A 26,528-nucleotide genomic window follows, 5' to 3' on the forward strand; every position below is an offset into this window, starting at 1 on the left:
ATCTGCATCGCAGCTGTTCAAATACATTGGAATATTGCAATGACATCGACCTTTTAAAAAATATAGCCTAGCACCTGTCTCACAAAGGTGTTTTCTTAGATTTAAATTTACAGTCAAGTTTGCCTTTTTTTTGTCTCATCTGAATTATCCATCGCTATATGCATGCATTTTTGAAATGGGATTTAAATATATCCACCAATTAGTTTAATTGATTGGGGGAAAATGAATAGAATCTGAATAGAATTAGACATACACACACACACACACACACACACACACACACACACACTCCATTGCATATATATATTTACATCTTTATACATTTCTCCTTCCTGCTCTCTGCCAGCTACACTTCTCTACCATTGTCTGTTTGTGATTTTAGAGAATGCGCTCATAAAATGTTTTGTGAACAGGTTAAGCAAAAACTCCTATCTAGGAACTCTTAGGATGGCTGCTAAAAGCAAGAATTCTTTGTGAATATGCATATTCACTAAGATCAAGACCCAGTCTGGCCACCCCTATCATCACTGCCAGTTAAAACTCTAAACCAAACACCAAATAGTTTGAACAAATCGACAGCTTGTTCTGCACAGAAAATAAGGAAAGGGAAACAACTTTAGGAAAGGGAAACTCTTGCAACTCTTCATGGTTGGATTTACAGGCGTTTGAACTGTTGACGGTCAGCTCACTCACTGCATTTTGGGTAGTGAATGAAGCGTATACAGCAAAAATTCAGCATCCGCAGCCGTCAAGTTTCACCCTATTTATTTCAAACCTTGTGGTACTTTTTGTGGAACAAAGGGTGAAGAATAACCATTGGAGGAGTTTTAACCATCTCAGTGATGAAAAACAGGCTTAAGTAAATCCAATAAAACCATATACACTCTAGTGAAATATGTGCAACTTATTCACATTCCAAACATTAACGTCATGAATTCAATTTATTTTCAAACAGATTTTTTGCATACAAATGGCAGGAAATGGGCACTAGGGGAAGAGAGTGCAAAGCGTTCTAAAAGATTATAGATTTGTGGCTACATTGTACTGCAAGACACATCTGAGATCACAAGAGAGACAACATTAATATTGCAGTTTGCAATGACACCATCTACATAATGCATTAATTACTCACACGCACAAATATTCATATATTGCACTTTGGAGGAAATAAAGGTATTGGTTAAATAGATGTTAGAGAGTGTTCAATATAATCATCCCATTCCAACCCAGTCCAGCAGACTAAACTGGTCAGTGTTAAACATTACAGAAAATTGTATACATTACTGTCATGACAGGCTATATTTGTGCAAAAATGACAATTATCTCCCCCTAAAAATTCACTGTGTCAACCATCATTATTTCCCAAAAAATCTGGTTCAAAGACAATGTTGTTAATTTAAAAACGTTGCGATACCTTAAATGCTACGTAAGTTGCATTGAGTGTCTCTAAAAATAGACAACAAGAGTTTGATTTGCTGTAAATCAAACTCAGGAAGATGAAGCCAAAAAATAAAATGCAGATAGTCCACATAACTCGCCAACTTGGCGTTGATTACAATTTTTGCGGACCGCTCCACACAACACTTTATACACCGTTTCACATTCAACTAGGGTTAAATGTCCAGAAAATGAAAAAGTACCTATATATTTCAAACAGAGTACAATCCGAAACTTTAATCTACAACAGATTTGTTCAAGGGTAACCATGAAACATCTAGCAAACATCTTTCAGAAGTTATACCAACAAGAGAACCAGCACTTGGGACAGAGTTCGTTATGCCAACAACATACGGTTCTGGATCAGCATCGCTAGGAGCTGGATAAGGAAACATCTACAAGACAAAGGAATATCAGAAACTCACCAGAAAGATGCACCGAGTGTAAACGCATGTTTGCAGAGTTCTGAAACTAGAACACTTTCAGTTGAGAGTAGAACACATTGGTGTATCAGCTTAAATACTTCAACCAACATGAAGAGAGAAATGAGAATGGTAGCTCACTCTCGCTAATAAAGAATAACTTTAATTGGTAATACTTTACAATAATCTTCTATTAGTTAACATTAGTTAATGCATGTTTGGGTCATAAAACATTAATTAAACCTAAAATGTTACAAAAAAAAAAAAACACTGTCAGGAATATATGTATATATATATATAAAAAAATGAACATACATGATAATGCTGTGAAAGTATCTGTTGTTATTCCACACCAGCTACTGCATTAACTAATGCATAGAACCTTATTTAATTAAAAGTATTACCCAGTAATAATGAAAAAAAAAAAAAAAAAATCCTGTAGTTTAGACATTTTTGTATTTGATTAATTTGTGAAAGTTATAGTATTCACCAATGCGGTCCTTTGCACTACAGAGAAATCAATTTAGGGATTTCACTTACACAAAATAGAGAGGTGATCATTTAATCATTTTTGTTTAATCAATTTTCCAAAAGATAAAAGATTAACCCTCTTAAGCAAGAACCAACCAACTTAAAATGAGCCCAAAAGTCTTCCAAATCTTTTAAAAAATGAAGACTTAAACTGGACACTTAATACACATCCCATGGCTCACCACAGCAAAAAGATCCACTGTACATTCAGTGCCCACGGTTCATAAAGCATCGTTACTTTCATTTAAAAAAAAAAAAAAAAAAAAAAAAATTCAAATAAAAGACCACTCAGCAGTTTGCAACTAATCTGGAGTGCTACATGGTATAGAACGTATTATGAGCAAGCTACTGGTTTTTAAACTGCTCCTATAGGAAGGCCACCTGACGACGGGATGGAAAAGGGATGACAGAGAGAAGCTCTTCATCGTCTTGATTTCAACCCACTCGCTAGCTTGCTGTGAGTGCTTAGCCCTGTTTTTCTTTGGAGAGCTCTGTGTGAAAGCCTGAAAAACGTGCTGGTGTTTTAGAAAGGAGTCTTGGAGATCTCCCGGGTGCAGCAGAGACAGAAGAGGCTTCATGCACCGGCAGGGCCACTCCACCCTAAAAAGGGTTACAAGAATCGAGAGCAGCCCACTGCATGCTGGTAAATCTCAGTGTTAATACTGCCTGACATTTTGCACACAGCCATAATGAGATTCTCCCGTCTGAAAATTTACCTTACAACAGTACACATAGATAATTAAGTTATATAGCTGTACATACACAAGTTTATATCCCATGCTACAGACACCAAAAAGCACTGTATTGGTGTCGATGTGAGTGAGGCTTTGGTACCGCTTCGATAATGTGGAACCCGCTCCATGCAACTAATTTCCCAGTGACTGAAGTAGTGTATTTTGACGCAACAGAATGTGAGCATGATGCACAACAATGGGTGAAAAGAAGGTATAAGAAGTTTGAATTTAAAAAATAAAATATCTTCATAAAAAAAAAAAGAACTGCCAAGTCTAGCTCGGCATCTACAGCTGACACGTGAGTTGTGTGTCAGATCATATCTGAGCAAGTGCCAGTACCAGAGCCAAAGCGAGTATCACAGCCCACACATATGTGTGCTAGTGGCCACTGGAGTCTCCACACTCTATTGTCCTGAGTGTCCCATCAGTTTATGGCTCTTAAGGCAAAGGACGGCACATGCGGAGTGATAGAAAGAGAGAGACAGAGAGAAAAGGGCACAACGCTTCAGAGAAGGCAGGACAGGATCGGCTCATAGCTGGTGTACTATGCTGTCAGCGTGATTGATGGATATAGGGCCATCCTGTCTCAGTCTCTTCCATTGAAATGTCGTGCTAAGCGATCCGACTTCCTCTTCTTCTTTCTCCTGCTCTTTAGCAAACTCCATGAAAACCTGAAAAACAGGTACACGATGTCAAAGAAATACAATTAACTATGGAATGTCCTTGTATACAGACAGATAAATACAACAAAAATCCTAACTATTTTTTAATATCTTTGCCTTCTAATTAAAATGTCATGTATAATAATATCTTCTCAGATGAATTTAAGACTACTTTTCCTTACTTCACTGACATAGGCTTGGTGTTACAAGGTGTTCGGCAGTACACGATTACATTACTTGCCCACCGCGGGCACTACCCCCACTGTTGTTTTGCTTTTTTTATAGAAATACAAATTATTTAGTTCAGTTGGACAATGAGCGCTACAATTATAAACTGAAAGCATCTGCTCTGCTGTCTGAGTCGCAGCAGGTGACATGACTGACACAGGGCTCAAAGTTATAATTTTGTTTATTCAATATCTCACGCTTAAAATATGAGGATTAGTGATGTAGTTTTAGTGATGTAGTTTAACACGCGGCTCGGGTAGGCCACGTAATAAATTACATTCAAATTAATTTCGGGTGTCTCACAGGTGGATGAGAGATAAATCATTAATGTGTTGATTTTAATAGACACGGAACTGTCATTTCATGGTAAAAAGCAACAAACGTGTGTGACTTTTTTACTTTTGGTTTCAACAACAATGTATAACTCTTCAGGAAAAACCAATCAAGGAAAACATGCCTTGAGCACCTCCTAATGGTCATTATATAAAATCCAAAGGAAAAAAAAAAACATCAGAAATTGCTTAACTTAACATCCTTGACTAAAAATGTATAGAAATTATTCTGATAAAAGTGTTTTCAAACATTAGGTTGGAAATATAAAAGTTTTTTTCTTCAGGCATTAATTTGCAGACTCTCATTAAGATACGCATTTATGGTATAACGCATTCCTACTAGTTTAAGCAGCAATGGATGCAAAACAGATCCGAGAGAAATTTCAAAAAGGAGAATTAAAACCAAAAAAGGAAGTAAAGAAAAGTACCAGTACCATGTGGGAGCGTTTTAGTGAAGTAGTTAACCAGGACGAATCAAGTAATGCTCTTACTGGCATATTTTTGAAGCAAAAATTCTAATAAAATGTTAGTTTGTTTTTCAAATAAATATTTTTTTTGCAGTATTTTTAAAGGAGATCCAATAGTGACATACTTGTTCAAGGGTTGACTGGGAGAAGTTGTACTCTTCAAAGTGAAAGTTCTGTTTAGCTGTGAAGACAAAAGGTGAATGATCAAAATTGTATTTTTAACTCTTCACAAAACCTCTGGTTATTATGGGGTCCATTTCTTACCACTTTCCAACTGGGCAAAAGACTTGGCTAGTGACTTCACATCTTCCATTGGGATTTTATACACCATCAGAGTGGCAAAACTGCAAAGATTTAATGTTTAATGTTATACATTTCAAATTTAGTGCTTCACTATGATTCAGTTTGACTTTTTTTTTCTCCCAAGAGTCCATTTAATTTCTAATCCAAAGCAGACACGTCTCACCTGTCCTGACGAGCAGCATGGGGAAATATCTTCAGTATCTCTTTGTGCAACAGTGCTACCTGCTGAAGACCCGTGAGCTCCTCCCTGAGATTAATCTCTAGGCTGTAGCCTCTGCCAAACTTCCCCTTCAAGTGCTGAATTGAGCCAATACATCTGCAGGGGGCGACATAAAATGTTACGTGCTTTCTTTTCTGCTTTACTTGCTTTCTCCAAATTCTCAATATATCCATGTTAAAGCGAGGAACTAGCTTGACAATGCCTGTCATCATTAACTGACACATTTATCTGTCCCAACCTCTCACCTCAGCTGACCAGAAACCATGATGGCTACACGGTCACACACAGCCTCCGCCTCTTCCATGTAGTGGGTGGTCAAAAGAGCCCCTCGCTGTTTGTTCTTAAAAGCAGCACGGATTGCCCTCCTATTGGAATGAACCACTGAATGTTTATTTTTGCAGCCCTCTGTTTTATATCTACACGTTTATTACAATGACTACATTTATCATAGTATGCACAATACAAAAACTAAAACAGGGGACAGAAATTTAGTGTAGTAAATTACCACATGCGCTGTTTTGATTTGGGATCCATCCCTGTAGATGGTTCGTCCAACAGAACTATCTGAGGATTTCCCAGCATGCTTAGTGCAAAGCACAACTAGCATGAAAAATACAAACAAATAAGCCTAAAGTACATGACAAAGTATGGTTTTCAATTTTCTATACTGAATTATATTTTTGACTTACCTTCCTCTTTAGCCCTGCAGACAAGTTTTTTGCCTGTTTGTAAAGATGATCCTTTAGCTCTAGAGCACTCACAACACTGCAAAGACAGCCCACACAATACTTAAATTGCTATGGTGGTCATACTGTATAATTTGTGAGATAGACAAATGGTCATATTGATAAGCAGTGACCAAATAGATCTGCCAAAGGCTGGTGAATTTAACATTTTCCAGCCATAAATCGCTCTTAATGGGCAACAAAAGTGCATTTATCTTTTTTTTTCATGACAATGTAATTATTTTACATTTTATTCCCTTGTACCGCTTAATGATGTTTGGGATATCACGTTGATGCAGCCCCTTGATGGCAGCATAGATCTCCAGGTGCTCCTGTAGAGTGATTCTAGGCCACAGAGGGTTTACCTGAGGACAGTACCCTACATGCTCCAAGGGGTTCTCCACTGGCTGGAAGTCTGTGCCATAATCTCCCATCAGAATCTAAAAATCAGTATCAAACTATAGTCAGAAAAAGCCTCATGTTCAAAATAACTCATAACCAGCTAAACTTTGAGCACAAACCTGTCCAGCATTGGGTTCAGTGTCTCCAGACAGCATGTGCATGATAGTGCTCTTTCCTGCTCCATTTGGTCCCAGCAGACCCAAAACCTCACCTGAGAAAAGGTCATTTTTCATTAACATCTGCTTGCTCTCTCTAACATCATTATTACAGTACAACAAATCAAGGAAAATTCTACCTTTGCGAACACAGAAGGAGATGTTCTTAGTGGCCACTTTCCTTCTCTTGTTGAGTGAGAAGGCCTCCCTCTTGCCTTTGTACTGTTTCCTGAGGTTACTCACCACCACTACTGGTTTCTGAAAAAAAGAAAAGAAAAAGTTGTATTTCTCCATATTTAAATGTTGTTAGACAACAGTAAGATTTGTGACAAAAGATTTATAGACAAGTGAGGTGTACCTCCTCACAGCACTGACAGGTCAACGCCTCCTTCACTCGAGCTTTCTCCATCTGAACATCCTCATCCTCACTCACGCTCTCCTCTGGGTTCCGCTGAGCTTTGCTCTTTGCTTGGGAGGAAATCCTTTAGGACACAAAGTTCAGAGATCAAGCTCCATTTCTTAATAATCTTGGATAGGGTTGCACCAGCCATTCATGAGGTCACACTTAAATTAGAACATTCACACAATGTGCTTAGTAACTACTACTTAGACTTGGGACTGAAAATGTTTGAACCACATGTTCTTATAATGCAATTCAACTTAATTAATAGGTCATAAGCTCCGCATAAAATCACTTATTCACTTAATATGATATCTACCTTTATTGATCTAATAAACAGCCTTCAAATGTGTATAGGAAGCAACACTGAAAAGTTGTTCATTGGTTTGAACTTATGTACTAAACTACTTAAGTACACTAGAGTTAAAAAGTTTGGGGTCAATAAGATTTTTTTATGTTTTTATTTTTTTAAACCAGCTCAAGAAGGCTGCATTTATTTGTAAAAGCAATAATATTAAGAAACAACAATTTAAAATAGCCGTTTTATATTTGATTATATTTTAAATTGTAATTTATTCGTGTGAATGGTAGTGTAACAGTACAACAAACCAGTAAAATGATTTTATAGCTCATCCCTGTTTAAATGTTAATATTCTGGAACAGTGTCATGGGATATAAATAATTGCATCAATATTTGTATAAAAAAATTCTCATGAATCAGGCAAAACATGAGCTCATAGAATGTTATTCCAAACGTTACTCCTGATTGGAGTCTTTGGTAAAAATGTATTTAGACATTTAGTTTATGAAGTCAGACCTGCAGATCTGGTCATTTTTCATGGTCTTCCCTCCATATCTGATCTCCAGACATCTCAGGGTGAAGAGCAGCAGGATACACTGGATGTACGGCTATGGAAACCACAACAAAGATTCAGAGTTAAAGACAGCTGTATAACAGACTTTGAGAATGTAAAATCATATTTAACTTACAGCCACAACAGAGATGAAGAGGTTCTTCCACAGGAAATCATCATCATGAGGGGACTGAAGGAAGGTGGCCTAGAATGCACAAGACATTTCAACAAATATAAGGCTCAATTTACGAGTCGCAATTGACTGCATTTAATCCATGCTCTCAAACACTGAACAGATGTGTCTCTAGAGTGTTACCATGGTAATGCAGTTAAGGCAGCCCATAAGAGGGTAAAGTGGACTGAAGAAACACAGTGCATTGTGCAGGAGACGAGCGACACCAGGATTTTCATTCACAAGAGCCAGCTGGACTATGGATGCAGAAACCACACACAACTATAGACCAAAAAAAAAAAAAAAGCTTTAATACCCTCATACATTTGAAAGATCATTTTCAGGGTTTACACACCCCTAGAACAATGACTATATAATACAATTATATAATTAAAAGTATAATTTATTATAGGCATTCCCATATTTTTTTTAGTTAATTAGTTTCCAGTTAATTAATAATTACAAATTTCAAAATGGCCTGATATTTTGATATTTCAGTTTTTCCATATGAATATTAAACTATTATTACTTACCATCATGGACACCACTGAGAAGAAGTCCCTATTGCTCTGGACTCTGACAAACATAAAGGACACGCAGTATGTGAAGAGAATCATGGCTGGAGAAAAGCCAATCAGACACAGAGCCTGAAAATGGAGAAAAGACATTTATTGAGTTGTCTGCTCTGTTTTTAAAGTTTCAACAACTTCTATGTTACAAAAAGTCTAGTGGCAGCAAATCGCTGTAAGGTGAAGCGTTTTCTTACCACAGACATGATGTTATGAGAAGTAAGCAGGTTTGTAGAATGAAAGGCAAACAGGGTGCTGGTCATACAGGTTAAGATGAGATAATAGAAAGGGACATCAATCGCTGCCTGACCACACCAGTACGCCGAAGGAACAAGACCAGAGATCCTCAGGGTCGAGCGACACTTCAACTGATACAAATACAGTAAAAACAGAGTGGTTGCATTCAATGTATAACAACTGAAGTATTATTGTAGGGACATTCTGATAAAATTAAGCTTTTACAGCACCCTCAAATTATTAAAGTGATCATGTATTCAGATAACAACTGAAGTATTATTGTAGGGACATTCTGATAAAATTAAGCTTTTACAGCATCCTCAAATTATTAAAGTGATCATGGGTAAGGGGTCGGTAGGTCAGTAAAAAAAAACAAAAACAAAAAAAAAAACTAATATTGTATTTATATTTATTTGAAACAACGTGTAAGTTTGTCATTTTTGATCAAGTTAATACATCATTGCTGAATAAAAAGTAAAACACAGACTCCAAACTTTAAAACAAAAAGCCAAACCATTACTATATGAAGTTACAACCTACATATGTACCTCTCTGTCTCTTGTGTGGTCCATTGCAAAGTAGGCTGGCATCCCAGCAGCCAGCATCCCAAGAATCACAGCCTCAATGTAAACCAGGGCGTAGGACGTCCTATCTGGGATTTGCTAAAATGCAGACAGAATACAGTTATAGACACTCGCAAGAAACCATAGTAGTGTCTGTGCAATAACTTCAGCGTATTAATGCACTGCACTTACATAGTCAAAAGGTTTAGTCCATGTTCTAATGCGTCCAGTGCCGTTAAAGCCCCTGAGGAGGGCGTTACTGAGCACATTGACAGCCATGGGCAAGGAGTGCACGGTGGTACTGTTAAACGCTAAAATGTAGGTAAAATCCTGGAATTCACACAAAGAGATACAGCGAGAGAAGACAGGAAGGAAAATAAGGATTTTAAACAACACCAACAGTTTTCAATAGAAAAATCATTTTAGAAAAAAAATCCATCAATTACTATGGAGTGTAAAAGTGTAGAGAGATTATCCAATTGTACTGATAAGAAATTCTCTCACTCACCTTACCGGATCCAGTCACGTTGATGGCGGCGCTGACAGGTGCAGCAGACATGTAGTCTGGTTTATTCATCATTTCCACTTTAATGTCCTGAGACTCCAGATTGTGGATGAACCCTGACAGGTCAGAATCTACCACAACACACATACTTCACATTAAACAAATCAAATCTGCATCAACTCAATTTGAACAAAAACAATGCCTTGAAATGTCCTCAAACAAGCTTTATATGTATGAAGTGTTACTGACAGGTGGAGTTTTGCACAAGCAGGCTGCTGGTGTATTTATGAGGAGCCTCGTTGGGGCGCAGCAGGTATATAGGTGACAACAGTCTTTCAGGAGAATGAATCTGAATGTTTCCTGTGGCCACAGATAGAATCAGCATTGCACACAAGAAAACCAGGAACAGCGTCAAACTGAGCAAAAGAGAAAAGACAAAAGTGTCAAGTCAAGCTTATTTGTATAGCACTTACAATACAGACTGTTTCAAAGCAGCTTCACAGTGATCAACAGGAAAATAATAGAAACAGTGTGACTTTTGTCACATGTATAACTCCTGAGTCATATGGATAATTAAGATACTTTTATGGTTCATTATTTTAATGTTTTTAAAACAAATCTCTTATGCTCTTATGAAAATCTCTTAAAATACTGAATTATTACAATTTAAGTATTATCCATTTTAAGGTATTTTAAAATTAATATATTCCTGTGATGGCAAATTTGAATTTCAACAACCATTACTCCACTCTTCAGCGTCATTTGATCACAGCAAAATAACTTCTTTACAAACTTCTGAACAGTAGTGCATATTTGAATATCAGCTCTGCTGCAAGAATTAAACCGTACAGGCTTTATTTATACACTCTAAAATACAAGAGCGTGCAGCAAATGTATGCGTGTTTCTGAAATTGAAACATGATCAGCTAGTACTTGTTAGCATTTACTCACTTGTATATAATAGGCTTTCTCTCTCTCTGCAGGTTGAGCATGTGCAGCCAGGCCACCGTGCTAAACTGCTGCCTCCACAAGGCATGACCGGTTACTGCATCCTGCCTGCTGTCTGAAAACGTCAGCAGCCTCTGGTCCGTGTCATCCAGAGAGTATGAGTCTCCCTCTTCTTCCACCTTATCCTGGTTAAACACACTGTAGTCTACCAGTGAAGGAACACACAGATAGAGTGGGTGTTATACATCTCGAGCACTTCAGTATGCTGGTTCATTGCAACACTGACCCGTTTTCTTCCATTTTATTTTGAAGTGTGATGGTTGGAAGCGGTTTAGGTAGGTGATTATCTTACCAGCCTGATCCACCTCTGCTTCTGCCTCTAGACGCAGGAATACATCCTCTAACGTTGTCATGGAGACGCCATAGTTAATGATACCCAGGTCAGGTCGACAGTCTAGCTCTGCAAATAGCCCTGAAATGCAACATGAGTGAAAGTCATGAGGAGTAGGAACCATAGAATTTATTAATATTTTTAGAGTACCAATGCTTAATGAACAAGATAACTAATCACAAACATCAAAAGCATTCCTAAAAGAATCCAAGTTCAGATGAAAAAAAATAAATAAATAATAATCATTTACTAATAACCCTCATGTCATTCCAAACCCACATGATATTGTTTCTTCAATGGAACACATAATTTTCAAAAAACATTCAGGTTTATACAATGAGTGAAAAACATCACACACCTTGGTCTAGACAAAAGAAAGTAATGCAGGTTTGGATTGACATGAAGATGAGTACATCAAACTAAGCTTGAAGTAAATACTCAACTAACATCACAGACTTAGTATAACAACACTATAGACAATAAATCTATATAAAATTAAATAAAACTGCCCCAATAAAACGCCACCACAGTCCTGCTGACAGCATGACACAATCTGTTGCTCTGCAGGGCATATGGCAGCATGGCACATAGCAGATGGTGACATGAGGGCAAATAGAAACAAGACCTGGGAAAGTGTCCATGCTCTCGAAAGGCAACGTGAATGTAAGTTCAGCCTCTTGCTGCCTTGACAACTGAGCCTTGGGAACATGATTCTTGACCAGTGATGTGATGTTGTCCACCTCACAGCCTTCAGTCACAGACATTCTACAGGAGGTTTACAACAACAACGTTAATGTAGTAATGTCCTGGGTGACAAAAAAAAAAAAAAAAAAAAAAAAAAAAAAAAAAAAAAATTTCTTAACATAGAACTGACCTGAGATGGTAGCCAACCCCACATTTAGTCTTCAAGTACAAAGAGGAACCAACACATTTCAGCTGTCCTTGAGAGATGACAGCTTTACGATCTGAGTGACAGAAAATGCACAGAGGTGTGTGAGATTGAAACGGAGATGACGGAAGAGAAGAGAAAAATGAGAAAAGTACCTGCAAGTATATCTGCCTCATCCATGTAATGAGTGCTGAGTACAGTAACTCTGCCTGCTTTACGGCTCTTCAGTAGGGACCAAACCTGGTGCCGAGAGACTGGGTCCATACCAGCCGTAGGCTCATCAAGGAGGAGGACCTGATTCATAAGCAAAAAGGACAGACATCGATGGAGGGGGATAAATAAGCAAATGGATCAAGTCGTCACCGGTATAAGTGGTCAGACATTTACCTTTGGATCTCCGAGAACTGCTATGCCCACAGAGAGCTTCCTCTTCTGGCCTCCACTCAGGTTCTTCGCCTGGGCATCCATAATCTTTTCCAAATCCAGATCCTTAAGAACCTTCCTCACCTTAAAAAGAGAGACAATTTAAACCAGAAATGACATCAAAATACAAAGATTACGTAAACTGGATGGAGCTGGATTTAATGCACTACCATTCAAAGGTTTGTGGTCAGTAAGATTTTTTTGTTGTTGAAAAATTTATACTTTTATTCAGTAAGGCTGTATTAAATTGATCAAAAGTGAGATTAAAGACAGTTTTCAACATTGATAAGCAGAAAATCAGCATATTAGAAAGAATTCTGAAGAATCATGTGACACTGAAGACACAAGAGTCATGATGCTGAAAATTTAGTTCGCCATCAGAAGAATTAAAAATATATGTAAAGAAAATATATTAAAACAGAAAAGGGGGGGGGGGGGATGCAGCCTTGGGACTTCTTGAGCCTTGAGCACAAGAGACTTCTTACAAAAACATTTTTAAAAATCGTACAGGCCCCAAACTATTGAACGGTAACGGTACTTGTGGAGAAAAACAATGGGAAAAAATACTTTTAGAACCAAGAGCACTGAAAAGTGTATGGTCACTGTTTCACTCTATAATGAACATAATTAAATATGCAGGGTGGAGTTGATGTCAAATCAGCTCTCTTGGTGAATGGTTTGCTTTTGAATTTCCCATACAACATGAAGTCAGCTGATGTCTCTAGATCCACTAGGAGTTCCTACCTCACCGTCAATATCAGAGGGCAGGATCCCTTTGATGGCAGCAAAGATCCTCAGGTGTTCCTCTACAGTGAGGACATCAAAGATGATGTTGAACTGGGGGCATATACCAACCAGCTGTTTCATCTCGGCCCCCTCGGCGATCTCGGCCACTGGAGAGCCATAGATGGTCGCTGTGCCTATGCATAAAACACACAATAACAGAGTGTGTGGCAGTAGTACAACATTTAATCTTTTCCAGTTACTCAGGTAGAGGTAAATGTGTTTATAAAAAAAGTAATTTTCAAAACTAGCATCTATGCATCACATATCTGACCTTCTGTAGGGGGGCAGATGCCACACAGGATGTTCATGAGGGTGGATTTTCCTGCTCCACTGTGACCCAGCAGGGCTGTGATCTGACCCTCATAGATGTCAAAAGTCAAACCTTTAGATAAAAAGTAGAACACAAAACACACACCTATACATCAGAACCAGAAGTCTCATAATAAATGGTCAAAATACAACTAGTACCAATAAAGTGTACTTTGAGATTTAGTGCGATAAAAGTATAATGGATTGCAAATGGCATTTTGTGTTGACTTAGCATTTTACCTGCAGCATACTGTACAAGCAATTTAGTCCTAAAATCCATAAATACTGACCGAGTGTAAGTCTCACCTCTCAAAGCCTCCACTTTGGTGTCTTTCTCTCTGTAGGTTTTACGGATATTACAGATCCTAACAAGAGTAAAAATATAAACACAGAAAGCACGTGATGGATATTAAATGGTCATTCTGGCTGCAAACCAGCTCTCTTCAAGTCCAAATCTATTCTAAGGATTTTAAAGGCTTTGAAGGATTTTAACATCAGCTCTAAAAGCATTGCTCCCTTTCCCAAACTGCTCCCTAAATCACTTCGCTGGTCTGATTTCAGAATACCAAGGTACAACATATTTACAAATACAAAAAAAAAAAAGCCTAGAACCAAACAACATTCATTCATTCCTTCATATATATATTGTATTTTTCCACCAACACTGACTGGCCATTGTAGTTTCTAGATAAAAAATACTTTTACTCAAATAAAATAAAAATTCATGAAAGAATCAGGGGGGCATGGATCTTTAACAATTTCTTTTAGTAAAATATTTTAATTGAGGTCATTTAATAGCAATGCTCCGATCAGAATTTTGCAGCAGATACCTATTGCCGATTTCTAGTCATCATGATCGGCCGATACCGATCCTGATCCTTTAAGTTTTTATATAAGTGATGTGTAAGCGCTGTTAACACTGAAAGCATTTTTAATGATTTCACATCTCAAATGGCTTATAAATCTAGGAAGAAGAAAATAAATAAAAAAGTGTACATGGTCTCATTTGATAGAAACCTAGAAAACAAAATAGATTGATCATATTTGGAGGTTTTATGCTCAACACTGCTGAGAAAACCCCCCAAAAAGTGATGCAATGGATTTATTTTGTTATTATTCATGCTTGACATAAGGTCGTATAGTCAAGTTTGGACTTGTTCACAATCATGTCAACTGCATCTAGGCCAAATATTGTGTTGATATCTTAAACAAATCAAACGTTATGGCATTTGGGACCATGGTAGCCTTATTATCAAAAGTTCAAAACCTCTCCAAACAAGTGATCAGAGTGTTTGACTGAATATAATGCGGTGGCCCCCACACTTCTGCAATCCATGGTTACAATACAGAACAACGCGCAAAAGCCTCATCCGTTTTTTTTCTTTTTCCTTTTTTAACGGTTTTACATCATTAAATTGCGATCAGTTCGTGAGATTGGTTCTTTTATCTTATAGAGATTGGATCAATTATCGGCCGATACCGATCTGCAGCAGATTGATCAGAGAGCCCCTATTGATTAATGTTCCAATGTCTATTTTAATGAATTAAAATAGACATTGGCCATTTTAGGAGTAAAGTCCGTACCTGATAACCTCTTTGCCTCTAAACTCAGGAGAAACCGCCTCCACCGATTCATCAGTCACAGGGGCTCCGTTCACCTCGCCCTCGTACACAGAGCTCACCTCCACATAGCGCTTCCTCCGCTTTGACCAATAGGATGGCTGTAGGAAGTACAGCACTGAGCGCCTTGTGCCAAACTCGCCTGAAGGAAGAAATGGTCATGTAAGTGAGAAGCTCATAAAATGCCTCCATCTCAGTAAAATGATGACTAACAAATAACAAATACTAACAAATATTTGTGTGTGCACACAACTTTAGTGTATCCACACAATGTATGAATTTTATGTTGTGGGATTTGCAATATGACCCGTGAAGACCCCCAGTTTATGCAAAACGCTTTGACTCTAGTTGTCACCTGGTAGCACTTGGTCCAGGTAAATGGCTATAAGTAGGTAGAGAATGCAGTCCAAGAACAGCATGACCATGGGAACATAGAGGGCGTGAGGACCAGTGCCCAGAGTGGAGAACACTGCGCCGTCCCCTTGAGCTTCCAGATACACCACCTACACATACACACAAAAATAGTGCCATAATATACATTTTATTTGATGTATACACTAACACTCAATTTTTTTATGTTCATTAAGGCTGCATTTAATTGATCAAAATACAGTAAATACGGTTGTGAAATATTAATTTAAAACAACCGTTTTCCATTTTTATTTATTTTTTAAATATAAGCAACATTTTCGGCAGCCATACACCAATGTCTTCAATGTCAAATGATCCTTTAGAAATCATTCAAATCTGCTGATCGGGTTGCCAAGAAACAGTGAAAAACAGCGTTAAAATTTTTTTCTGGATTTTATAAATTGAAATTTCTAATTAACTGAATTGATCACTTGACCAATTCAATGCATCCTATACAGAATAAAAGTATTACTTTCTTTAAAAAAAATTAAATAAGTATATACACATACACATATAAACACTCATCACTGTTCTCATATGCGTTTCTTGGCAAACGGTCCTATAACCTAGGAGATCGCTGTTATACAATGGAGCATGTTTGTGTAAAAGTGTGTTACCTGGGCAATGCCGATAGAGAAGGCGCTGGGGGACAGAAGGCAGAGGAGCCACACAGCTGACTGGGGGAAATCTCTCATCAGCACAGTGAAAAGAGACAGACATCCAAACACCACAGTGAGCATGGAGCCCACTGTACTCGCAAACTTGGGCTTCTTAAACAAAGGGGTCAACATGAAGGAGAAGAAAATCTGTGGGATTGAGAAGTAAAAAAAAAAAAACATAAACATAAACTTAAACTTAACATTCCTGGTCTTACTGTGTTCAGTGCATGTCCTCATATAATCTAGTCAGTCACATAGGCCCCACTTTTCACGATACAATCATCCCAACAGATAAAATCAAGACCTGCCCTGCATTTTGCAATCATTGTATATCTGCTCCATTCAGAAACGTCACATTATGAAAATCACTTGCAAATGCAGTTTCACGCTGACTTGAAAAAAAAGAAAAAATAAAGAAAGAAAAGTACTTTAATTCTGAAACAACTTTGTGACTAATAAAACAGGATATTTTCATAAACATATGTGGCTAATAAAATGGCATATTTTCATAAATACATTCAAGCTTAAATGAAGTGATTTGCATTTTGTCAGATATTTTTCCAGAACAGTAACACACCCTGATGCAAAAGAAAACCAACGCAGCTGAAAGCAATTTAGCCTTGGAAAACGAAAATTAATAACATTCAGTATGAAGTTGAAGATCAGCCCATCATTAACATGGCTACTCTAACTGTGGGAGGAAATGGAGACATGAGGCCAAATGAGTGCACACCCATTTAAATAGCTTTGCCCTCTCTAAAGTCGCTTTTGTTCAGACCGTCAATGGATGTGACAGAGGGGTTGCTAGGACTCACGGAAGATATTCCATAGAGGAAAATGAGGAGGAAGATGACAAAGAAGTTGCTGTTGGAGAACAGAGGCGTGCAGGTTGCTATAACAGCCATGAGAATGGACATGGTCGTCACTAGTGCGGCATAGAGAAGGCCCCATGAAAGCCTAAAGAAAGCAAACGAGAACTTTACAAACTGACCATTTTTACAATATTTAAACTAGCTATGAATTACAATTATTTCATTTCAGGTTCTGCAGTAGATACACTTACCAAAAGGCAGAGTCATACAGTCCCATCATGCTCATGGTGTCTTTCAACCGCTGCTCTTTTTCAGCAGCCACATTGACAATGAGGAAGGACACAAAGGGTGTAAATGCCAGCACTAGGTAGATGGAGATCAGGGCGTGAGGGAACTTCTGGACCTCCACTGAACCTGGATGTCCCATCATCACTGCATGCACTTTTAATTCGTTCCACACCGGGCGTTTGGTCTTCAACTGCAGAAGAATGAAGCAGTTATTATTGAAACAAAAGTGGTCTCAGAGCTCACCAGGTACCTTATATTTCCTTCTAGAACTTTCTATTCATTAAAGAATCCTAAAAAAAAAAAAAAAAGGTTTCAACATTGATAATAATAAAAAAGAAGTATTTCTTGAGTACCAAATCAGCATATTGGAATGATTTCTGAAGTTTTGTGTGACTGGAGTAATGGCTGCTAAAAATGCAGCTTTGCCATCACAGGAATACATTATATTTTAAAATATATTAAAATAGAAACAGTTCTTATAGATTGTAAAAAATATTTCACAATATTACAGTTTTGCTGTATTTTTGATCCAATAAATGCAGCCTGGGTGAGAATAAAAAAAAAAAAAAAAATTATTCAAACATTACCGCTCAAAACCCTAAACTTTTGAACAGTGGCGTACGTTTATCCCAGACTTCAGCAGGCAGATGCACACACTGCTTATTTCAGCTACAATGCTTAAATACCAATACATTATTCATCCATGGTATTTCAAACCTGTATAATGGCAGCATCAATGAGAGACTGCAGCCGTACGAATCCAGAATACCAGTAGTTGGCAGCACGGCAGTTGACATAGTTTGTGTAACAGCTTGCTGTGGACCAGAGAAAAAAAAAATACCAGTCATAAGTGTTATTTCTTCAACAGTTTCTTCATTACAGATTAAATGGTAATAAACAATGTCATTTGCATCAAAAAGCAAGTCACCATTTAACCACAGAAGAAGTTAAATAGAGTGTGTCATGGATACTGTGGATTTATGTAATCAGTGTTAAGTGATTCTCACTTATTGATTCAGTGAAGTCACTAGGCAGAGGAAGCTGGCTGTATGGGAATCGCAGGCGGTACGACATTGAATCCAAGAAGACCACTCCCACGTAGCCATCAGGTTCATAGAGACTGGCATTCTCCAAGTCTTCCTCAGTGGAGAACATATCTAATCGCTCATTCATAGCTGAGGAATCAACAGCAAGAAACAAATATTCACAGTTAGTGTTCTACTTTACTATCAGTGTCAACGCTGCTTCATCGTAAATTAGCAAAGCATTCAATAACATACCAAATATACCATGCAATGCTAGGTTTGCTTAAAATGAGGCTTTTAAAAAACATTTCTAAAGAAAGACCAATAAATGTGCCTTACGCAGTTCCCGTGCAACCTCTTCCATGATGTGATTGGTGACATTGTTGATGGGGGTGTAGCCAAGACCTTTGAGTGGCAGGTCCCGTTCATACTCCAGCTCCTTAGTGCTGATACTGCCGTATGAGACATGAGGGTTGAGGGTGCTGATGAGGATCAGGAGGCCCAGGAGGAGCAAAGGCAAGATCAGCTCCTGCAAAGAGAGAAGAGGAACACTTCCAATTTGACAGGGAATTGTGGCAGGAAAAATACAGTTCTAAAAAGAACAACAATTAATTATAAATACTAATAAAAATAATAAGTTATATATAGTTAACCATTTAATGCTAATAATAAATAAATAAAAATGCTACAAAATATTTTTAAAGTGTACTGTATATACCTGATGTAAACTTAAATTAGAAGAGGTAATTCAGAAAAAAATATTGTCATACTGTCATGTTCTCTAAGCTACAGCTCTTGATTTACTGCCTTAGGAGGCCATTAATACATGAGCGCCAGCGAGGGATCATCCCTCTGGATTCATTTACTAGACCATGACATGAGATTAGCTTTTAATGTGCCTGGAGGGCGCTCACTACAATGTTTGCTGCAAAAGGTCATGGCAATTTCATTTTAAAGTCGGCATGAAATCAAATTTGACAAATCTTCTTTTTATATGTAATATTGTAGTGTTTATTATAAATGATTTATCTGTGCACTTCATTATTTTTTTTAAATTCATGTACCCTTATAATCTTTAATCAAATACATTACCCTTCCCTCCCCCCTCGAAACGACCTCTCTTCTCTTTCGGGCACGTGCCATGGCGAAAGGGTGCGGCCAGAGCCGATGAGGGTGCGGCTATCGAGATGCTCTCGAGGGTGCACTTGACTGATAACAGAGAATGTCTAATACGGATGATGACTTGACTCATCTCGGTTCGGGGAATAATAAAATAAAATAAAAAAATACTTCATGGGAGGGTAACGGTGGGGAGTCTGGTGGAGAGAAATCCTCCACAACTGAATGTAAACTGGCATTCAAATCTGCCTCCATTTTGTTTGCAACGCCCAACCTCCAACGATCCAATCAATTCCCCAAGGACGAAATCAAGCCCCGCCTTACATTTTTTTCTAATTTCAGAAGCCGTTTCACTCGGGTATACGTCACAACAAGGAAAAAATGACAATCTCAACTTCCGTTTCATGCCGACTTTAAGACCACACTGAAAAAAGTTATTGATTTCATGATTGCATGTCTCCCCGGAATTCTGGATTCTGGTGGGAAAAAAATGGCCATTACCTCCCTTGAAACAGATTAGACTATTTTAAATCTGTTTTTGCAAATTTACACAACCATCCAATAGTAACTTTTTTTTTTTTTTTTAAATGGATACAACAAAAATGTCAAAAAAAAAAAGTGATTCATTCTTTTGATCTTTCGATTAATTAAAAAATCCTGACAAAATGCATCACAGCTCCCACTAAACTATAAAGTAGCACAACTGTTTCCAACATTAAAAATAAGAAGAAATGTTACTTGAGCAACAAATCAGCATATTAGAATGATTTTTGAAGGATCATGTGACAAGGACTAGAGTAATGGTGCTGAAAACTCAGCTTTGACATCAAAGCATCACATGACGTCACCATCGGTCAGAGTGACTACGGTTACGCCCATTGAGTGGCAGCATTGGTTTTCAGTGTGAATGCTGAGAAAAACACACAACACACATCAAAAACGGGAAAGAGCTTTGCGATTGACTGAGCAAACAGATTTGACAAGAAATCTGAGGTATGTTTTTACAGACTGCCGAAAGCTACAGAAAAGAGAAGCAGATGGATCGCAGCAATTCAAAGAAACAACTGGACTATATCGTTATCATTTTTTTGTGTCAATATGTTGAATATTGTATTGACAGTGACAACTCATCAATTCAATATTTATCTTATATTCTGCATATATGGATATTTTTTACATAAACACTGACAGAAACTAAATTTTTAGGGCTGGATGAGTCAATATGACGGTATAACATTGATAAGTGATCACCCAGATTTAGGCCTACGCCTACCTACATAAATCGTTCACAGGCAAATTTGCTTTGTCCATTTCCCGGCGTCAAAATCCAGCACACATAAATGTCAGGAAACATGATTCCTGGCTGCATGTCTATATCCATGGATCCCTGAATCTTTGATAAGTTACTTTTAAGGAACACTATCGAGTCCAATCTTTAGTTTAAACTGATATAATCTTTTGTTTTACTTGCGTTTCCGCAGTTTCCCCAGTGAAATCCAGTCAAGCAGCAGCTCTTTTGCCACTCAAGCCCAGCTGAGGCTTGAGTAGTGTATCTGTGTTTGATAGAGGTTGTGTCACATAGTGGTAAATCACTAACACATATATTGACTGAATAAGTTTGACCTACGTGCATGAAGCCTACTACACCCAAGAACGCAGCACAATACAACTAGCTTCAGCATCTCCACCTCCAAGAAAATCAATACAGAGATGACACTAACTGGAAAAAAGCCCAACCATGACTACTGCATAACAGTTCATTTTGTTCCATTTCTAACCACTTTCCATAATGGACCATGACAAGCTTCCTTTTAAGAAGTCGGTTTAAAAGTATTATTGACGGCATGAACTATGGCAGAACACCAATCCATTAACAGCCTTTTAATTCTGATAGACTCTTACGTGACCCTTCACGAAACAGAGCAGAGAGGCATTAAACATACATTTAACAAAGTTACCTTAAAAAAAAATACATGACCACATGAACAGAAGAAAATGGGGAAAGAAGTTGGATTTATGATGGACGTAGGATTTTTCCTTTTCACTTTCCGGATCAAAACAGAGAATAAAAATCCAGCTGGGTTGTAAAGAGTCAGTAAGAGTGGATAGAAGAGGATTTCATCCAGATGGAGTGGATTTTATAAAGCAGTCTGGGTAATTCGAATTTTAGATTGCTCATTTAGCAGATGATTATAAAAAGTACATTCACTTAGTAAAAGACAAATCCTCCTGAAGTAAAATGATACATGATAGTCTTTTCACCCCTTTTGCGACATATCCGAATGAAACGTCTGCCCGAACAAGAACAAATGAAGGGAAGGACATGAATTTGTCCATTGGGAATCGATTGCTCTCCTGCTAAAGTTATTTTGATTAAAGATCACGAAGCCACATGAATAAAAAAAAAATAAAAAAACAAGGCTATGCACTGATAAATCATTTATAAATAATAAATATTGTAATATTCAATACAAAATAAAAATTGTCAGTTGATTTCATGGTGACTTTAACAGATTCAAATGGACACTTCAAGCACCCCTTGAGAAGCACTTACTGAAGGAGTTCAATACCAGCGCACAGAATAGACAACGTGCAAATGCTTTAATAGTGCAACAGATTTGCCCCTACAGGAAGGGAAAAGAAAGCGTGTGAGTGACAGATGAAAGGCACCTGGAGACTCTGCTGTTTGGTCCTCCATTTGATCAGCAGGTTTTTGTAGAGCAGGCTCCTCGTCTGATGCCAGACTCCGGCATCTCTTCTGGTTATGGGCTGCATTCTTCCAGCATGCTTCAGCTGACTGGCACATGGATCAGACACAGCTGCAAAACAAAACAGAACCTTTTCATTCCAAACCAACAAATGCGCTTGAAGTTTTGCTTTAAACTTGTCGGCCCAAATTCAGGGTGTTTCTTTTCAACTTCAATATTCTCAGAGATATGACAGCACATGAGAATGATGCTCTAAACCTATTACCTTTTTAAATGATCCCATATTTTACTATTTGAGATGCAGTGTATTAACCAAGATATTCACATTTTTCTAATGAATCACAGTGCTACCATTTGTGAGTCTCTAAAGAAAAACATCCAATAACATTAAACCACTGCACTATCTATTCAACATGAAACAACAGTTTCACCTTTACTGTAACTTAATTGAGTATCATTTGCATAGATGAACACTTATATGTTGAATGCTTTTTACTTATCCATTCATGCTAATGTGAGAACTAGCATTTCAAGTCTTAACAGTACAGTATAATAATTTATATTTCGTTAATAATAAACAATAGAAAGAATAGAAAATATTAATAATGGAGCAGAAGGTGACTAATAATGAATAGCATTAATTTCATTGCATATCATACTTTATTTTGTGACTTTATTAAAATTTAATCAAATAAATATCTACACAGGAGAGGCAATGAATGTTCTGGACTTAATTTAAAATTCCACCACTGGTATAAAAAAAACGGTTTCATATTTCAAAATAGCTAAATACTTATTTACTTTTTATAGCTGTTCCCCAAAAGACAAAAATAATTATGGCCCTGTGTTATTCAATATCAAACATAGCTTGTTTGCAGTTTCCCCATGTTAAGACTGATGACACCTTGGGAAATGTGAGTACAAATGTAACTGCAGATAATAACGAATAAGAGATAAGAGCGTGCAAAGTGCGTTAGTGTGTTTGTTACCTACCGGAAAAAGTTTGTACAAAAAAAAGTCAGTAATTTCTATACTTAAAAAAATAAAATAAATAAATGATACTGCGCGTGCAGGAGGACGCGTGCATCTGACATGTTGCGCGTGCTCGCGCAGTGCAGGTAAATAACGCCTGGGTTGGGCTTTCGCCCCTTCACATTTTCTTTAATACAGATAACATAGGTTTTCTTCTAGTGAACATGACATATTAGAGGCTAATGTACAAGATGTCGATAAAATATTGAGATTTGCTCGCTGCTCTCGGTGTGTAAACACTGACAGCTAACGCTAACCGGCTAACAGCTTCCCCTCAAGCTTAAACAAGGAAGTACACTTACGTATGAAATACATTAAGACATGTCTTTCCTTTCCTCCGGATTCGCTTGGTTCTTTCCAAATAAATAACCTTTAGGAAATAAATTAAAAAAGAGAGAAGAGATCCAAGGCGGCGTTGTCAACACTACTTGCGCCTCTGCTCTGCTGCCATCAGCTGGACCGACCAGTCAGTCAGCCAATCAGCGCAGCCCAACAAGTTCCGAGACTCATGATTTGTCGGAGTCAAGGAAACCAATCACGAACCTCAGAACTTGTTGGACTGCGCTGATTGGTTTTGGGGTTTATGATTGACATGATGTCACCATACCTCCGACCCCGCCTGCCTTTGACATACAGTTGTTGAGGAATTGATTAATGTGACCCTGAATATTATATTAATTATATTATATTATCTGTGCTCAATAGTTCATAATTGATTTATTTCACAAATTTTCTAAATAGCTGTGTGCTCAATTTAGATGAAAATCCCTTGCAAGTGAAGATGCAATGCCTACTGTGCTAGATATTTTGCTATGCTTGCATTGTTTTGCTTGGTGTAAGGAAACAGGAGAAAACAGTTTACACTGAAATATTGACATGTAGTCCTGATATCCACTAAGTGGCTGCCAAAAAAAGAAAATATGATACACGTTTCAGTGTGCTGACAGTACAGGAATGCAGTCAGGAACATTGTTTAATGTGTAAAGGATACAGAACTGTGCTTATATGCTTGAGTGATCATATGCTTTTGGACTACTACTGTATGTTCCTGAGAGTGAAACATTTGTGTACTATGAAGTCCTTTTAACTTAGATACTGTCCTTAAAACTTACCTTGACAAAATGTTACCACCATATATTGACGATGAGATGTACAATGCATACACTATTGCAATCACTTTGTCAATCAAATTTATTTGGTTACAAAAAAAGGTATAAAATTAAGAGTAGAAAAAGTGTCTATGCATGTATAATTATGAAAAACAAAAAAAAATACAGTCTTTTCAAAGAAAAGGCAACCATTTTTTTCTTCCTTTTTTGATTAAAAACATTCCACTGAGGATAATGAACTACATTAAATATGCCAGCTTGTCTGGTACTAAACTAACACAAACCCAAAAGGATTTTAGAGAAAACAGCTATGCTGAAACCTGCATGACAGTGAAGGCAAATTTACATTGATTATTAACAGTAAACACAAAATGACATCAGTAAATGAAACGGTCACAGAAGCCAGACATACGAATCATACGCAATGTGACAGTACATTAATTTGTGCAAGGCCTGAGGGATTAATACTTTCACAACCACAGAAGCTGTGAAATATATATTGCTCCCTGGGGAATGAGAGGGGTATATTTGACTCCTCAGTCACATTAACAACAAGCATCACCATTTCAGTTCTGCAGATTTGAATATGTTTTTTTGGGAACTGCTTAAATTATTTCAGTTGTCACTATAAGGCCTGATATAAGTATTCAACCAGAAGGCATCTGAGGCCGGGTTTTATCCCCTGTCGCATTGGCTCGGCTTTAAAGGAATATGTTTGCATGTCATTGTGAGAAGTTTTGACATAAGTCAAGGCCATTGAATTCATGACAATCAGATTTGCCATGTACAGAAGCCAATGGACTAAAAAATTAAAAGCAGACATGGTAAGTCACCTGTCTTCACAGAAAAGCTAGGAGCATTTTTAGCAAAAACCCAGGTAGCAAAATCGGTTTTTGTAGCTCTTTCATTCAAGTTCTTTCGTCCATGGTACAGCTCTTCCATTTGGATAGAAGAAGAAACCTTCCACTTGGTCTCTACATGTTTCCGTAGTGCTGATGCTGGGGTCGAGAGGAGACAGTCTATATCTTCAGTGTTTGCGGGTGCGCTGGCCCCCTGCTCCAGTGGTTGTGACATACAGGAGGGGCTGAAGTTGCCTGGTTTGGGGGCCACGCTTAATGAGGTATGAGGGCAGGTTGGAGGAAGTGACATCTGCTGTTGATCCTGTGGAGAATGAATGGAGATAAGTCAACAGGAAATCAAAATTTATCAAAATTATGCCCTTTATGAAGTCTTTATTTTTGTTTTTGGGGCCTACTAAAATAGGTTTTCATGCTTGAATGTTTAAAAAAACATTATTTTTCACAAATTTTACATTGTTGCAGCACCTTTCTTCCCAGTCTGTCAGTAACACTGTTTAGTGCGGGGTAGAGGTCTGCACTCCCGCGGGAGTCCCGCGGGACCCGCGGGTTGCGACGCAAAACAGTGCGGCGCGGGACAAATTTTGAAAGGTCATTGCGGGCGCGGGCGGGATGATGGAGGTGCACTTGCGGGTGCGGGCGGGAGGGATGATACGCTGCACTCCCGCAAATTAAATATGAGTGTAAAGTAAAATATATAAATGATTAAAGTAGCGTACATAATTTGTAGTTTTGAGGGAGATTCTGTTTGGCAGCAATAAAAACGTTTTAAGCAGCCTAAACTTGTGGATGTTGTCCTTTGGAGTACGGGCGGGGCCTAATCTCACGCACACTTGTTTAGAGACAATTCCTTCCCGCTGCTCCGTGTTCGAACTCGAAAGCTCAAAATAGACAGCAATAACATTCTAACATTATCTAATATATAATTATATATATTAGATAGATAATAATATTAGCGTTACTGTTAGCCTACTAGTGAATATTATGCTGTTCGTAGGCCTAATATGGGACTGTTTCGTGTTTTGGTGATCACATTTTAAATGTTTAAATGGCCTGTAGTCTAGGATAAAAATGATCCGTTTAACAAATGTTCCTATGTGTGTAGGCCATGCCTAAGGCTGTTTTTATGTTACATGATAATTAAGCCTATTGAAATTTGGGCCGATTAATGTTTATCTTTGTTGGCGTTAGTTACTGTAAGGAATTATGTGCGCACGCATTTTT

At 37.8% G+C, this 26,528-nt stretch overlaps 2 protein-coding genes across 3 annotated transcripts in view; both read right to left on the reverse strand.

Moving 5' to 3' along the window:
* Nucleotides 1–924: 924 nt before the first annotated feature.
* On the reverse strand, nucleotides 925–23,824 carry abca5 (ATP-binding cassette, sub-family A (ABC1), member 5). The gene is made up of 39 exons (XM_081392651.1): nucleotides 23,641–23,824; nucleotides 22,269–22,417; nucleotides 18,819–19,008; nucleotides 18,462–18,629; nucleotides 18,172–18,269; nucleotides 17,418–17,644; nucleotides 17,170–17,311; nucleotides 16,313–16,501; nucleotides 15,640–15,787; nucleotides 15,249–15,426; nucleotides 13,971–14,029; nucleotides 13,627–13,737; nucleotides 13,314–13,489; nucleotides 12,534–12,653; nucleotides 12,302–12,440; nucleotides 12,132–12,222; nucleotides 11,883–12,022; nucleotides 11,219–11,338; nucleotides 10,870–11,071; nucleotides 10,168–10,334; nucleotides 9,922–10,049; nucleotides 9,606–9,743; nucleotides 9,399–9,512; nucleotides 8,811–8,981; nucleotides 8,578–8,691; nucleotides 8,189–8,326; nucleotides 8,009–8,077; nucleotides 7,836–7,927; nucleotides 6,977–7,100; nucleotides 6,759–6,876; nucleotides 6,583–6,674; nucleotides 6,326–6,501; nucleotides 6,026–6,101; nucleotides 5,842–5,936; nucleotides 5,582–5,701; nucleotides 5,280–5,432; nucleotides 5,078–5,157; nucleotides 4,939–4,994; nucleotides 925–3,795 (listed from the first exon to the last, which is right to left on the reverse strand). The coding sequence occupies exons 1-39, from the start codon at nucleotides 23,651–23,653 to the stop codon at nucleotides 3,655–3,657; spliced, it is 5,022 nt and encodes a 1,673-aa protein (XP_081248777.1). The 5' UTR covers nucleotides 23,654–23,824; the 3' UTR covers nucleotides 925–3,654.
* Nucleotides 23,825–24,512: 688 nt separating this feature from the next.
* The window catches only part of kif19 (kinesin family member 19), a 44,021-nt gene continuing 42,005 nt past the window's right edge, over nucleotides 24,513–26,528 (reverse strand). For both annotated transcript variants that reach the window (XM_081392372.1, XM_081392373.1), the window contains one exon: nucleotides 24,513–25,608. In XM_081392372.1, coding sequence (XP_081248498.1) covers nucleotides 25,475–25,608 — 134 coding nt within the window. In that variant the 3' untranslated portion in view covers nucleotides 24,513–25,474. The remainder of the gene's footprint in view (nucleotides 25,609–26,528) is intronic.

Source organism: Scardinius erythrophthalmus (genome assembly GCF_964197995.2).
Source record: "Scardinius erythrophthalmus genome assembly, chromosome: 18".
NCBI lineage: Eukaryota > Metazoa > Chordata > Actinopteri > Cypriniformes > Leuciscidae > Scardinius > Scardinius erythrophthalmus.